Raw genomic sequence first — 17,118 nt, forward strand, 5'->3', positions numbered from 1 at the left:
ACCTGGGTGGTTCAGCTACAGGTTCAGCTGCAGGTGTGTGTGAGGCCACAGGTGCTTGAGCAGCTGTTGGAATAGAACGTCTTGGTCTTGGAATTTCATCACCTAAGAACAATAAAATGACACGTGAATACACGAGTACATTTAGTACAAGCAAAACATCCACACTGTATCTCACATATGCGCAAACATATAATTTATTATATATAATTTGTACTCACCAGGATTATTTCTTTTTGCCAGGCCCTGAAATAAAAACAGAAATCCAAATATTAAATTCTTCAAAAAGTAATTTTCATTATTACTATTACTATTAGTGTCTCTTTGCAACAGTTGCCCAGACTATGAAATGCTTGATTATACAAACAGAGTCCTCTTTCTTACACTTTTGCCTCAGCAGGTCCTACTTCAGACAGTGAAAAGGCTATCTGCCATATAGCAGATGTAAGCAGTTTTGCGCTCACAGGGGTGCCTTAGTCATTATCGTGCAGCTGGAGTGCTCTGCACAGCAGCCGAGGTTACAGCACACCAGTGCATTAACCTTGAAGTATAGCTCTGCTGTTGCACATGTGTGGGAAAATGCTTAATGATGACAGCAACAGTCAAAACTTCAGCAGTGGCCGCTGCACTTGCAACATGGTATTCAATCATTAACAGGAAAAGAAAACCTGCAAAGTCCTCACACAACCTTTGCATCAAGACTTGGTCATGACGTGTTCCAGTTATTCTGAGACTACAGAGAGCACAAGAGAAGAAAGAAGCTATTACATTCCGCACGGCACTTACCGGGCTACGTCTCTGTGACCAGCAAAAAGGAAGAGAGAAGAAACACCTGGTCAGAGAGTGACAAATCAGTAATATGGACTTTCATCAACATGAGCCTCTATTCTTAAAGCACAGACAGTGTAGCATTCACTCCCATATAACATCAGTGTACTATAATTCCCCCGACCGCTTGAAAGAAACGGCATGTCTTAATTATATATCGGACACATTTCTGTTATATTCAGAAATAATTTGTGTATTTAGACCCCAAATGGCACACTCAAAAGAGGTGAGCCCTACCTGTAGAATACAAGAACTAAATTAATTAATGAAATATATTATTCAAATAATTAAACACATATATTACTCAAATAATTAAATAAACAAAAATAATCTGTTGACTGAAGATTTTGGAGTTTCCCCTGTAGCTCACTCATCATGACTGGGTGTTCCTCACCTATCTAACTGCTGGGCTCCATAAACTACTTCTGTGCACTGTTAGTGATATGTAATACTGCCTTTATAATGTAACTAGAACATTTTAGAATTACTCTTTTCCACCGTGAACTATGGAAGGCCTTTAAAAAAAGCATCTTATATGAACTATTCCCAGTCAGGTGTATCAGATGGAGTTGATAGAGGAAGGATAGGTGAGAGGTGAGAGGAGTTTATATTAAGTATAAGCAATACTCCAAAAACCACAGGATGATCCACCCAGCCCACATGCACCAGGCCATTAGTGCAAACCACTGGTAATTGTGGCTTAATAAAAAAAGACCCACACCACTTTTCTGTGTCAATTCATTTTGAATGTTTGGAGGATAAGGCCTGAACTGGTTCCTGATTTCACATGACACTCATATACACTGCTAAGACAAGAACATTAGAACCTAGACAAGAGCATCTTTTACCCACATCCCCATGTCTGTGCACACAGCAATGCTAGGATCTCAATGTCCAGCCTGAGGAGAATTCTAGGACCAATGAAATGCAACTGTTTGCAGCAATGTACCAGAGGCAATCCTATTGGCTAGAGGGTGTGACCACTGTGTGTGTCAGCCAATCTCAGCTCAGCAGCCGCTGAGCAGGAAGAAAGGTCTGCAATTTAAAGCTTTAACAAGCTAAGCTAGGTTTCAGGCTGCCCACTCAGTACATTCAGGAATAGAATGTTGTAGATGTGGAATGAGTCCATAGGTTTGGATTTAGAAACTGAATTTGCAGATTACACATACGGACACTTGCTAGATTGTTGGTCACATGATTAATTCATGGAGATGTACTATCCAACTATAGACAGTGAAATTTTGAAGCCTGACATTTTGACTACAATAGTGTTACATAGCTGCTCCATCTGAAACAACATGTCAAATGCTCTGTTCAACAACAGCAGAATGGTCTTGAAACACACCCATTCACATATAGAGACTGCCAACTACAGAAGTTCCATGAAATTTCCTATGACAGAAAAATGACCAATAACAGAGAGTGAAGAACTTTTTATAGTGATTATCCAAATTTGCAGTGACTCACTTATACTACAGGTATACTTGTGCTAGAGTTAAAATATTGCAACAGCAGTGACAAAGATTCCGTTTAATCTACAAAAAAGATCATTTACCAGAGGTGCATGCAAAATGTTCAGTTACAGTAATTTCAGTGTCAAGACAAAGCACCAAAAGACCCACAGCCAGGGGCACAGGGGCACATCAACCACGAGCCCTCCGCCCTGCCAGCGTAGGAAGCGGAGCACACACCATTCCAAGGCAGGGAGAAGGTAAAGCGCTTACCAGACTCTTCTGTGGAGGCCAGCGTTAGGGAGAGAGGAGAGGCAGAAAAAGACGCATTTGTACTACAGGCGTGATCAATATTGTCATGTGCGTGATGGTAGTGAACTGAGGATGAGATGAGATGGTTTGGTTCATCTCAAAGCCTCTGTATGCAATTCTGTGTTTTACCACTTACTCGGATATTTGCTTTTCACCAGGAAAAACTGGGCAATGGTCAACATGTGAGTGTCCTGATGTGCTGACCTAAGCACAATCTCACTGCCTGTCTTGTTTGCACTTATATGTATGGATAAATGACAAACAGCATTAGTGCCCACCGACCCCAACGTTACAAAATGGATGGGACTACAAAATGGGAAGACTGCATGGGTGACTCACCATATATAAAAGCCCCAAAAGAAGAATGTGGCCTAATCAATAAAACACAAATGCCAGCTGCAACCCGGCACTTGGTTTTGTCAAGTGCTATAATGGGAACGCCTGGGCCATCGTGTAATGTTTCAGCTGAAGAGAAAGGCTACCAATCCCACTGTTCTCTGGCTCAGCATGAAGGGAGAACGGCATGTCTCAGCTGACTGTGGTTGTGGTGTGCTTGAGAGTATACAGCAACCCACACAAATGATCAATGTGTGCCCAACCAGGACGTAGACATTAAACAGGGGGGGAGGGAGCTCAGTATTCATTGCTTAGTTCATCAGGCCTGTTAACCTTTGGTCTCTTTTACATTCTTCTTAACAAATTTTATGCTCAATCCATCACCATGGTTACAAGTGTAAGTGTTGGTTGCCATGGTACACACGAGCATGTGATTCGTGTTTCATTCAGGGAGTATGAGGAATGGCAAGAGTTCCAGAGCCTTTCAGTGGAGTGAAGCTCAGAATGCGGAATTTTATGGCTCAGAGTGGAAGATTTTAATTTCAATGTAAGGGCAGAGCGTTTCTGCCCTTACGTGCACTAAATGCCACTGTGTGGTTCGGTAGGCAGTGGGATAACTGTGATACAAGTTAATTAAGATCTAAAAACAGATTAACACAGATGATAGGTAGTTTTGGGGTACGCCTAAACCTCATTGGAAGCCCTGGGGTAATTTTTCTATTTATTTATTTATTTATTAAACATTTTTTTGGGCTTGTTTGTTTGGATTTATTCAAATACACCAAAATATGCCAAAATGCTTGTATTTTAAGAACACTGTTTAGTGCAAATGTTGACATCTTTATGTGATTAAAAGCAAAAACAGAATGGCTATTCCTGGTCTACTGACAGAGGAATAGTACATACATTTATAAATTATATGTGCAAATTACTGTAGCAGGAGCAGGTTTGTAGGGCTACAATGCTTTCACTGTTATAGCAGAAATCAAAGAAGCTTTGTCGAGATTCCCTAATCAAAAAGGGAAGACTGTCCTATAGAAGAGCTAAGGGCTAGTTTATTGATAAACATAGACTTTAGCTTAAGGTATATAGGTCATTGTTTTTGTGAATCAGCCTACCAGCCTGCCATTTGCCATTATTGTTAATCAAGAACTTTAGTAAATGCATGGTGTGTGTTAATAATTCATTGTCCAGACATGCACCCTTCAGACGCTGGCCCGTGTGCTTCTTGCCTAGTTGTGTCGTGTGGCATTAGAGGTCCCATTTTCCAGGCTGAATTATTGAGGGTGACCACACTGACACTGCAGTCAGCCAGCACACCCGAGCCTTTTCCCCAGTGCCTGCATACTGGAACAGGCTCGCTAGAGGACAGAGGACACACTGCCCACCTAAAGTTCGCCTCACTCGAATCGCTCCGACTGTGGAAAGACTGTCAGGGACCTTCTGAGGTTTTTTAGACAATTTAATAATCTGTTGCCTAATGAGAGCTTCTTTCCCTGGTGTATTACAAGCAAACCTTCAACCTGCTCTTAGTGGTTTAAAATAGGAAGGCTACATCAGCAATGTTCTCAGTATAGCTGGATACCTGTACCTTAATTATGTGATGTAAAAGACTGTGAGGTATCTAGATTGTAGACAAATGCACATATTGAATTTTAGATAGCTATGCATGAGTTCATATAAATGTTTTTTTTTCTTTCTTTCTCTAATACAGACACATAGGAACTTTCTCAGACTTTTTAAATGAAAGAATGCTACAGTCGACAAAACATCATTGTGGACCGTTAAAACAACCACGAGCACTGCTTTGAAATACAAAGCAAGTGGAGCCTATTAGCAATATCGGTTAAGTGGTCAAAACCAGTTCATAAACCCAGTTTACTCCTTGTGTGCCATAGGAGTGAATGAGCACAGGTATCTAATGAGCACAGGTTAATTAGTTAACAAGTTGCAAAAGCAGCTCTTTGCACAGTCCATAGGTGACCTGCACCAGAAGCAGAGCACGCATGACACATGCTCAAGACATATGACAACAACAGGCAAACACTGGCCTGTTTTCTATCAACATGTGCTTCTCTAGCTGAGGTGGTGTGGAGGTGATGAGCCTTAAAGCTGTGTCTACAAAGTTTGGAAGCCGGGAACAGTGCAGCGAGCTTTTTCTTCTTATCACATTACTCCTGGGTCCCTAACAGGCTTGAAAAACACATTACCTCATGCTTATGTGAGCCTGGTGTCAGCGCATCAGAAAATATACACAGGATATGTGGCATGGATGATCACGGACTCATTAACGGACTCGGAGTCAGGAGTAAATGCTATAAAAAGACAAAGAATAACATAACGTAGGCAGGACTCACCAGAGGCGAGGGAGACAGAGCTATGTTGCCTATGGAGGCTTTTAATTCATCTACAGAAGGAGCCACAAACTCAGAACTGTCCACAGGCAGTGGTTTGATCTTGATCTTGAACTTTTTGCGGTGGTCTTCCTCATCCTCCGACTCACTGGAGGAGAAGAAGCGGCCTTTTTCCTTAGGGGATTGTGGGAAGTTGTTAAGGAAAAAACAAGGACAAAACAGCGCTTTTCACCTGTGATGCTGTAACGGGCGCTTGGAAGCTGCTAATTTTGGTGGCTACATCTAACATCTGTCAGTTCACTTTTGACAGTTCATCGACAGTGTGGTGCAGTTTCAGGATATCATCATCTTCATCTGGCCTTATGCTATAGCCTTCATCATCCACCATAGGAGTGTTCTGGAACAGAGAGCACTCAAGGTTAACTCCTCTATTTTTGACAGCATCATTACCCCAAGAGCGTACATTAATATTAATTTTTCTTAGCCTTGTTCACTTTGAAGTGCCAATCAGGTATGAAAGCGTTATTGATCTCTTATTTATATGGTTAAAGAATGAACACGTAGAAAAGTCAAAACATTCACTACCAGATTACAATTCACAAAATAACTGGACACATTGTAATCACGTCCTTTAATGCAATGAAAACCAGGCACTTACATAACGGTCCCAGTCAATCTCGCCGTAGAATCCATTAGGAGCCCCATTGGACTTCTTCTGAGGCTATAAGTAAATCAGAACAGAAACTACTTATGGTGCATGAGCTTATCTTCCCCCAATGAACTTTACATACACTAGATGCGCTAAGCCACCATAAAGACACCCCAGGAGAATCTACAGGTTCTAAGTAGCTGTGCGACATGAAGGAACACTAAAACTAAAAACTAAAAAAGTTCTCTTTATCACTCCATCATTATCTTCATTCTCTACATCTGTTCTGTATGCAGTACCAACTCAGTCTCTTACTGTTCCTATTGTAGTAGTCAATGATACAGAGAGTGAATATATAATGCGGATTATTTAGCTTAGTCAGCCTTATAATTTATTACACAAGTGAATACTTTACATGAACTCAGATTTCATTTACAGTAAATCTGACAGGTTAATAGCATTAAAGCATAAATGCTTAAAAACCTTTTGTACAGAAGGCTCGATCAGTTCCAATGTTAAAATGAAAGTTGGAAAGAGCAGAAGGAGTACTTACCCCTGCCTCTCTGTCTGGTGACCCCCTGTGAACAAGCGCAAGAGAGAATGAAAGCAAAACAGAGAAATGAGAGAGAGAGAGAGAGAGAGAGAGAGAGAGAGAGAGAGAGAGAGAGAGAGAGAGAGAGTCATTATTACAGAATGAGAAAGAGACAGAGAGAAAGAGTGTGTGAGAGAGAATCTTCATCCACTTAACACCTAAGCCTTTATTTCTCCAAGTTCAAGAGCTACGACAATTTGCACTCTACCACCTGTTTGGATACCAAGGAGAAGCATGCAGCCTACATAGGAACTAGTCATTGTTCACTTATCCAACTCATTGACACTGCATGCTAAAGCAGGGGCTGGAGACTGAGTAAGCTTAACTTTTTTCATCAGAGTCTCCTGACAGCTCCATCCACCCTCCTCATTTCACACTTATAGCTCACTTATAGTGGCTTACAGTCAGGACAATATCAGTGATCTGACTAAGCTGTCTCACAGGCATGGAGAAGTGGGTGCAGGGCCATAACAACAGCACTCCTGGTCCAGAGGAGCCACTGGAGAAATTTAGCGCCCACCTTTGGCTATTCAATTCTTTAGCTGCAGTATGTTAGTTTATGCCAGTGTTTTCATATCCTTTGAGTGACGCTGACTCCAGCTGAACAGTGGTAGGTAGAATGGGTATGCGGCACTGGCTGTCCCACTGAAACTCACAGAAACTCAGGACTGTGATCTCAGGGCTAAAACTAAATCTTTTGAGCTTTGTTTTCGTCTTGGAGAGTTGAACAGTGGTAACAGAAACATGTGATACTGACGCAGAGTCGGCGTCCTTCTCTTTCTTCCGGATCCCAAAGGCCTTCCGGGTGCGTTTTTTCAATCCTGCAAATAAAGGAGAGAGGCATTCAGTGTATGGCTGGAACCAACAGGCAAAAGCTTCATACTCTCCCATGCATCCGCATGCATGCTACACACCCCCACGCAAGCCTCGGAGAGCTTCAAGCAGACACTGCCCACTGAGTGCACCCTGAGAGCTTTTGAAAAGAGAGACACGTCTTTGAAAGGTTAGGACAGACAAACCCAGGCCATCAAAGATCACACCAAAGGTGTTCATGTATTATTAAATGACACTACGCAGATGTCTTGTTTCCTGCTACTGAGTGGTGAAAAGTACTGCACTGTCGACATAATAGATGTTCCTTTATAACAATTATCAACCTAGAACAATTCTACACAATCACACTGCATTTGGAATGACTGGCTGTCTAAATATAGCAGCAACTCTCATTTGTACGCATATGAGTAATCAGAAACCGTGTAAAAGAGCAGAGGTATAACCTACTAGCTGACTAGAGTCAGGTTTGAACACCACCTGTGCCCAAGTATTGTAAATTTTTAAAAATGGCAAAACAATCTTGTCCTTGCAAACAACAAAACTGTCAGCCTGGAGAGCTGCACTGGGAGACAGCATGTGTGGGATCAGCGTGATTACAGCAGCTTCTCTCTGCTCGCGCCATATCAGGGCTGGGTTGGAACGCAATACATGTAACAGTGCTACGTAATCAGGACCCATAATGGGTAACTGTATTCCATTATAGTTACAGACAAGGACAGTAATTAGATTACTGGCACATTTTTGAAAAATATATGGCAATTACTAGTAGGATTACATTACAACTTAATAAGGTTCACTTATTCCTTTGTATTTTCTTTGTTAATGGTTCTAATAGAGTGAACGTTTCCTTTAAAAGGGGAACATTTTAACAACCCCTAAAAGGAGACTACACCCTCATGTGGAGGGCATAGGGGGACATTGATATGGCACTACAACACACAAAATCTAAACCACAACCCACCTAGCTAGCTAACAGAGCTGGCCAATTTGATCTAGAAATCTATAAAATATATCTAAATTAATCAAAAGACATGAAATTCAGCTTTCCAGTTCTTTCAACTGAATTAACTTTTTCTTTATGGACACTTTTGCATCCTAACATCCTAAGTGACTAACAATTAGTGTACAGACGTTCTGCAGTTAGCCAGTAGGTGAGGTACATGTCAATCTGTTAAATAAATGAAATAAAATGTATTTGATTTGACATGCATGTGGCCTAGTGACACGACAAAATAATACAGATAAACGAAAGCAGCTACTAATGGAAGGATGAGAAATAGGTGTGCGTCCAGGTGTTCTGCTGGACAGAGTACAAAGAGCTGAAAACCTGACTGTCCAGCCTAAAACCTGATGTCTTGCCATGCTAACTTACAGGACCAATAACAACTTCAGAGCCTATATGGCCAGATATTTCTATTCCTCTCCATTCAGCTATTCCTTACAAATTAAATCAATTAAAAAATGTAAAGTAATACACACGTATATATTTTTTCATGGTCATAGAATAGATGAAAATCAATTGCCATAAAAATCCACTCCCTCACTAGATACTATCAATAATTCTGATGTACCCAGGTATACTTTCTTGAAGATCAAGCAGAAATGCCGTTTTTTCAAGGCTGATGTGCAGCCAATGTGTGGGAACCTAGTTTAATACAGACTTCCACACAAACTCCAACCACTTCACATCTATACTTGTCAGATTTGTTTTTAATCTCAGCGTGGTGGTGGGGTGTGGGTGTAAGGAGACTGATTTGTGTCAGATTATTTTATCACATGCTGTACACGGAGCAAACATTGCAAAAAACAAAACAAAAACAAAAACAAAACAAAAAAAACAAACAAACCCAACCTTTAGGTAATCACTGTCAGCTCTGTATTTGGACATGTTTAGGCCTTGTTAAGGTGCTATATAAGAGATCATACAGAAAGTAAATTTCATGTGTCCTCTCTGCTCATATGCTTTAGTGAAGCAGCTACACACACACACACAGAAGCAGTCTGAGTAAATGTAGGGTGTGGGTAAGGTCGTAAGGTAAGGTAGGGTAGGCTGTGTGTAAGGTTGACCTATAAAGAATGGTCATAGCAAAGCAAAAACAGCTTCACAGAGTATGGCGACTGTAGAAGGCAAATGTCAACATGAACGCCAAAATAGGCATTCCAGAAATCTTGGCCGGATACATTTTTTAGGTCCCAAAAGAGGGCATGTCTGGGAAAATGAGGATTTATGTTCACCGTACTACAAGTAAGCCTGATAAATACATTTATTAAAAGTGGCATGTATTCATGACACCCCCCCCCTTCTATTATTTGAAAGTCTAAATATGATGAATGTATACGCTGAGAGCAAAAAACCCACTTTTTCAATACGCTTCCTTCTCAACCAAGTTCTACATCATTTCTAAGGGGAGTTCTATTTTAGCAAAATATATAATAGAAGAGTCCATGATCTCCTGTTGCGGAACAGTGTTTTGATTCACTAAGTCTACGTTCCGACAATGTGCCACAGGTTCGATATGAAGAACTTTGCCAAGAAATGCTATACATATCTGAGATGTTTACACTGGTGGAGCCAGACAAGATAGGAGTAATTGGGCATTCTGTAGCAAAGGGACTTCTCAATGATGCTTTCCTGCCAGGGAAGGGATGCATTATTTATATGGACTTTTACACATCTGCTGGGTTGTTCATGTTCCTTCACAGAGAAAATAAAGGACTTGTGGGAGTCTGTTGGTGGCCTGGCACTGTAGGGGACCAGGGTTACATATGCCTTACAGTTAATGGGTTAAAATGTGACCCAAAAGTCATTATTATTTTCAGATTATTTTAATATGGCAACCCTTTGCATTAGGTTACAGATATATTTTATAATTGGTAACCAGAAATCTGTACCAGAGTAAGTTTTTAAAATAAACCCTCTCAACCTTGATTACAATTTGTATCAAACATGGTGGGATGATTTATTTGGTGACATAAAAGAGTTACACTAAAAAATGTAAAACTTGGGTTAGGGACACAACTTTCAGTGTAACTTGTATTAAAAGGTATCATGACTCAATACCAAACCAGCTCAGTAACTAACCAGGAAGCAGGAAGGGAGAGTTAGTCAGCTTTCAGCCTACATCATCATGACAGCATCTTACTATCCAACCAGTTCTCTTTGGCAGCTTCACTTGGGTACGTAAACTGCAGCTTACCTCAAATACATGAGAAAAAGATCTGGTTCTTAATCAATCAAACTGGAAACAAAATGTCAGCTGATTTTTGCTTGAAGGACTTTTTAAAAAGGTTTTGATGTTATGAATATAAACCACACTGTCTAAGCATATCTTATGTGGCCTATTTATGTGGCTTTGTTTTTATCGTATATATAGCATGGCGAATTTTCAAACCAATAGTACAAAAGACACAGTCCCCTTGTCTGAGTAATAGCTGGCTGCATCACCAAACACAACTATTCTTTCAGCATCATAAAATGCAAGTTTTTATTTTCAGTGAAAGCGATCAGCAAAACCAGGAACAGATCTATGAAAATGCTGGTTAGAGACGGAGGGCGTGGATCCAGCCAGACCTCTGCAGTCACGGGAAGCACGGCTGATGGCTTTTTTGAGCTTCACTAAATATTTCCCCACGCCACTCCTCAGCCATGGAGAGTCCCATCTGGCACACAGCGTAAAGCTAATCCCCTTTCCCCTTCTCACTCTCACATTCTCAGTTTCTCTCTGCACATCAAACAGGGTCAGACACTTGTGATAACTCAAGGTTGGAAACAATAACTGTACACAGGAGTTTCTTGGAAATATTGCAATGCAAAGGTCATTCAATATAGGAAATGATGGTCAGTACCACTGAACACACTCTCTCTAATAATTAGAATGATTTATTGCCATAAGGCCTTTGGGAGAGTGAAAGAGGGCCGTCCAGGAGACAAGGGAGGACAGCTAATGCATACAGGACTGTGTTGATAGAGAAGAAAGGAAACGAGACACTATGGATCTGTGTCTCACATAGCCACACCCAACTCACACAGCTTGGCTGACCTCCACCCACTACACCCACACCCACGCGTTTACACACACACACATATACACACACACACACACACACACACACACACACACACACACAAACGGTCTCACTTTGAATCATTGCCAACAATGTTAATCCTTCGTGTATCACATAGAAGAAAGGGACTTGTTTATAGCATAAAGAAGAGAAAGGGAGTCTCCCAGAGATTCTAGAGGATTCAAAGAAACAGCCAATCAGGATGATCAAACAGCCACCCCTCCTGATGCCCAATGCCCAGACCCACCGAGGCCAGACAAACAGCCACGGGCTGGGACCCAGGTCAGCATGCCAGTGGAGATGCCACTTTGTGATTTTGTGTGGAGCACTTGGATGTCCTGGAGACAGCCAGAGGAGAAAAAAAACTTAAATATATGATAATGACGACTATAGAAACATATATTCTGTAATCAGAGCAAATGTACAGGTAATTAGGAGCAGACACATTGTCATTTTTCATTTGTTCATATTTGTTGCCCAGAAGTCTGAACAGAGCAGAATGAAGAAGTCTGAACACAGCACTAGTGTAGCTAAAGGTTATGAAAATAATATGGATGCAGGGCAACAATGGCTTCTGTATGTATGCACTGCGACGGAATCGGTAACGTGATTAGCAGCAGCTAACCAGGCCTAATCCCACAACCACAACCACAAGAGCTGACAGCGAAAACAGCCAAGGGATGCCTGCCCACCAAACAGAACACAAGGGGAAGCACAGAAACAACAAGATTCCCTGGATGCAGGGAATTGATAAGGAAGAAAAGCAACACATACATTCTGTGGAATGCTGGCTTGTGGCTGAACTATCTTCCAGTGCTCTGTAGTATTAGCAGGACTCATCTCACAGACTAGGTCAGAGAGGCTGCCAGTGAGTCATAGCAAAACAGCACATGGGAGGAGAGAAGGGAAGTTCAGTTTAGATCGGAGACTGAAGCCTTCAGAAGTTGAATACATAGCGATCTTAGGAAAGAGTCTGGACTCATATCATCAAGGAGAAAACTGAAAGAACTTTTCTTTTTAATTTTTTTTTTTTTAAAAATCCTCTATTACTAAAGTCTTTCGGTGCCCACACATGCACAGCACGACTGTTATGAAACACATTATTCATTGCTCTGTTTAGTGATGGTATCTTTCACGCAGCCCGTGTAGAAGACAGATAAGAATCATCCACTAAGACCCAAATCCAGCCGCCTGGTCTCAAGGGCGTGCTCAGCTTTTTTCCACTGCTTGAGCACGTTCACCTCTTTCACTTATGGTTGCACTAATTCCAATAAACTTTCAAGTGAAATCTTAGAGCTGGAAGACTTTCCAATACAAGTATATTCAAATGTTACATTAGGCCTACAGAGACTCTGTTGATCTCAGCCTCTTGCATGATTTAGCGGAATATGTGCCACTGCTTGCTCTTTGAGGAGTTTGCTTTTACTGGCAAATAGGAATATTAAAATGTTCAGCTTTCATATTTCAGAAAAGTTTTGTTTTGATGAAATAGGTTAATTTTGGAGCATCACAAAATATCTAAGAGCATCTTAGTAAACAACCATCATAATTATTCTGTTCATTATTATTTGTAGGAGCAGTTTTATAACAAAGTGTTTTTATAACAAAGGTTCAGTTTTGTTTTTTGCAGTTTTTAACATGCTTTCAGCCCTTCCTTGCAATTGACATACAAACTCCACTCTTTACATCTTATCCTGCATCATCCGCCAAAGAGTGATCCGCACTAGAACTGTGGACGAGAGATGAAAATTCCAAATGTTCTGCTCTCATAAAATGCTCACTGGTCTCTTTCCATCCTGTGGCTGGCTCTCTTTGTCTGCTCTGGGCAAACCACTGAGCTTGGACCAATGAGCTCCAAGTATGTCCACAGCAGCGGCTACTTGAGAAAGGGGCATCCTGAAAAGGGCACACTTTGCTCAGGACCGTCCCGAAGTGGGTTCATGAGCAAGATACGGCGCAAAGTGGGTCAGAGGAAGAGTGGTGTGGCTTATCATCATGGCAGCATGGTGAACTACAGGACAAAAGAGCTCCTGACAACCGAGTCAGCACTGGAAAGACGAACGTTTCCAGCGCACCACAGCTAGGCCTAGTTAGTGCATGTCTAAGTAATCTTTTAAGAGCATGAATCAAAGATGTGTACAAAATCTGTTTCCATAAGCACTAAGATCCATTTTCTCAAAGTTTCATTCACAAGAACCTTAAAGTAATCTCCATGCCAACACTCCATCTGTTACTCTTCATCTGCACCATCTTTCCTCATATCGCTCACTCTATTTTCTCTCTCCTTTCTTTTCTCATGCTCTTTTAGTTTGTCAGGGAAGGATGGATGTGTATATGTCCCAAGGATTTAAGATTCATGGCTTTGCTGACTTTATACTGTCCATCAATCAAAAGCTCTGGTCAACATTCGGCACAGTTAAACTAACGGGGACATTTAACATTGGAGTAAAGGTATAAAATTAAACAAATCAGAGTTGGATTGCTAGCCTACCATACATTTTCACCCCAATATTACTCAATATTACTGCATGTTCTGTCACAGGACAGCATTACACTTTGGCATTGTAATCAGCACTAATAAAACAGATGAGGGATGTGTTTTAAGCACTCATGCAACTGCAGCACACTGACTCACTAGCATATTATCTAATAGTATGAGAGGTATAATGGTATAATAGTATATACCAAAATGGTTACTAACATTTATGCCAATCTGTTGCCCATAAAAATGGCTTGGATCAACAAAATCTAATCTCTACTTGAAAGGCCAAAGAGGCAAAGCAAATAAAATTTCAAAATGAGCAAAAACGGTGCAGTCTGGTTGGCCTAATGTATCACATCTGAAGTTAGTGTGGCAGATTTGCTTAGGAAGGGATTAACGCTTGACGATCTGTTCAGCTGGAGACGGCCGACGCTGTGACAGGGGATGCCGGCAGCAGCAGGGGCTTCTGCTTACTCGCCCTCTCCACCACTCTTCCCAGAGCTGATGAAATAGCTCCCAAATACCTCCCAGTAATGACCCACTCCAAAAAGTGGAGCGTATATTGTCTGGATTTCCTGGCTGCACAGATATTGAAAGATCATGCTGACAGATGAACATATACATATGCACACAGACCAATTTATTTAATCAATTAAACAGAGCTATTTAAAACATTCATGACATACACAAAATTAACATTTATACTGATCCTCCCTGGGCTGCATTATGGGCACTGCTGTATACATGAATTCTTTTATTAATCCTCAACAAATCCCAACACATCTAATCCCATCAGTTCCATATTATACTACATTAAAAAACTGATCACTTAGTGTAAAATGCATCAGACTGAGAATGTTCATGGAACAGGCTGGGAACAGCCTATTGAAAGCACTCTTTGCTATGCAGCAGTGCTGCTTCTGTTCAGTGCATCAGTGCAAAGAGAAACAAATCCATTAACATTCTCTTCTCACTGCAGAGTATCCAAACATATCTTCTCCTCCACATCAAGGCTTCTTGTTCTTTGCCCATCGATTTTGCATCACTCTGTCTAAACAAACTGTTGACCTGTAATGAAAAAGGTCTTTCAGCAACGACGTTTCAGAACAGCCTCAGTCTGCATGCCTCCAGACCAGCACTGTAGATATGGCATGATACCAGACATGTCAGCAGACTTTTTGGCTGATACTGAGCAAATAGCTGAGGGCAGATGAAAAAAAAAGGGTCTGAAGTGATTTAGTGGGGGACACCATTAGCCACAGGCTGGCTCTCTAGTAGTTTGGCCTTACTGTGCCTTACTGTGGGCAATCGCATTTAGGCCTTGCTGTGTTTTTTACAGTGTGGCACTGTTCCATTCAAACCTCTGGTACATTACATCATAACGAAGTGACTCGAGGAACCATTCCATTCAAACCGCTGGTGTGTCACATCACAATGAAGTGACTCATGGTGGATGGGAGGTTTTTTTATTGTTTACCTTTTGACTAATGGATTCATATTTTTTCTGACACAGCTTTACTATCACTTGCACACACTTCACCTCCTATTACTTTCAACTTTGTTTTTTAATCCACTAGTGCAGTGAGATGCAATAATGGGTCTTTTAATACCCAAATCTAGATCCCAGTGTCTATTAGAGTAAAAAAAAAAAAGTTGTGTCATATAGGACATGAGCAAAGTACATTTTAAAGTAAAAGCACTAAGGCTGGGTGAGTGAGCATGTTAAATAAGACTAGTATGCTTGTTCTGGAGCCACTGTGACAGTATCCTAGATACAATTTTGAAAATGCACTTTGCAGATCCATTGAGAGTCTGTTGTTGTCTAGAATATAAGCACCATAAAGTTCATAAAGTTCTATTAAGAACCTTACGAGTTCTACCTGGCTTTAAAGGTAACTCCAACTCAGTTAAAAATGTCTGCACTTTTCCTTCCTCTTATTTAGAATGAATAGAATTTTTTCAAGGACCCACACCTGGGGGAAGCTATATTTGACAGCTCTTTAGAAAAACACCAAATGTCTGCATCCTTTTAATGATCCTTCTAAAGATGTTGTTAACCACAACCTCAATGCCTCCTCATTTCAGCAGAATGTGTGGTATATTGTTTTACTTGTACTGTACATTGTGTGCTGCCTTAAAATCTATCAAAAATATAAAAAAGAGACCAATAAATAATGAAATTTCTCCACATTACAGTAAACCCAATAATTTTAGTTTTAGTGTTTATCACTTGCTTATGTATCTTACTTAAAGTAGAAATACATTGGTATGAGAATGTTAATCTATTTTTAATAGTTTTCCTCTTCATCATTTTAATCATTTTTAAATATATTGAATATATTAATATCTGAGTCTAGTGTCAATGACTTCACTGGGTTGTAATGAAACACCATACATAATATTAACATTTTACACATTTGATTTACTTATTTAACAAAATCAGCACAATTACAATTTCAGTGTAGAAGGATGAAATCTATATGAAATGCATCTATATGCAGTTATTTCAATTGAACAGGTCAGTAATCTTGTTAGATAAGATTATTTTAATTGTTTGCATTAAAATGAGGTTCAGATATTCATATTTCCTTATCTGTCTAAAGATCCAAGCCTTTCCCAAAGAAGATGCCTTTTCAAATAGATGAACTCACAATTCCTTTGCTATTTTCTACTCAGAATAGTGCTTGTAGCAGTAACGCCCATGTGATACAAACACACTATCAAAACAAGGTACGTGTGTGGTTACTGGTGTCAGCGAGTGTTTCTCCCCTCCCCCAACACTAGCTGCAAAGAATTATGCAGTAGGTGATTGCAATGCTCTATGTAAAACCATGTACCACAGATTTCAAACTTCAGTTTTAGCAATGACTGTTCAGGCAGATAAGAGAAGGGAGATTTTTTTTTACTTCAGATAAATACCATAAAAACATGAATATGCCAAAGTTTATGTTCTCTGTTTGTACTGTTTGGTTTTTTTGGTTGTTTTTTAAATCAGAGACCAATTCAAGATAAATCAAGTAATTTGAATATCCCACACTAGGAACATTAAAGTACTGAATGACATAAAATAAGATCATTGCACCCTGTCATCACAAGTGGTACACTAGTCTGAGACATGTCAGATACACTGCCTGGCCAAAAAAAGGTCACACACTCTAATATTTTGTTGGATCGCCTTTAGCTTTGATTATGGCATGCATCTGCTGTGGCATTGTTTC

At 40.4% G+C, this 17,118-nt stretch overlaps 1 protein-coding gene across 15 annotated transcripts in view; it reads right to left on the minus strand.

Moving 5' to 3' along the window:
• The window catches only part of sgip1a (SH3GL interacting endocytic adaptor 1a), a 43,399-nt gene that overhangs the window by 13,516 nt on the left and 12,765 nt on the right, over positions 1 to 17,118 (minus strand). For 12 of the 15 annotated variants that reach the window (XM_081718561.1, XM_081718550.1, XM_081718555.1 and 9 more), the window contains exons 3-10: positions 7,277 to 7,340; positions 6,481 to 6,505; positions 5,937 to 5,999; positions 5,620 to 5,675; positions 5,282 to 5,462; positions 784 to 795; positions 219 to 243; positions 3 to 102 (exon numbers count right to left, since the gene is read on the minus strand). In XM_081718561.1, the coding sequence (XP_081574687.1) occupies positions 3 to 102; positions 219 to 243; positions 784 to 795; positions 5,282 to 5,462; positions 5,620 to 5,675; positions 5,937 to 5,999; positions 6,481 to 6,505; positions 7,277 to 7,340 (526 nt within the window). Of the gene's footprint in view, positions 1 to 2; positions 103 to 218; positions 244 to 783; positions 796 to 5,281; positions 5,463 to 5,510; positions 5,676 to 5,936; positions 6,000 to 6,480; positions 6,506 to 7,276; positions 7,341 to 17,118 lie in introns of those variants that run through there. The other 3 variants (XM_081718551.1, XM_081718562.1, XM_081718563.1) reach the window with 3 other exon arrangements.

This window comes from Electrophorus electricus, chromosome 7 (genome assembly GCF_041902795.1).
Source record: "Electrophorus electricus isolate QZ-2024a chromosome 7, ASM4190279v1, whole genome shotgun sequence".
Taxonomy (NCBI): Eukaryota; Metazoa; Chordata; class Actinopteri; order Gymnotiformes; family Gymnotidae; genus Electrophorus; species Electrophorus electricus.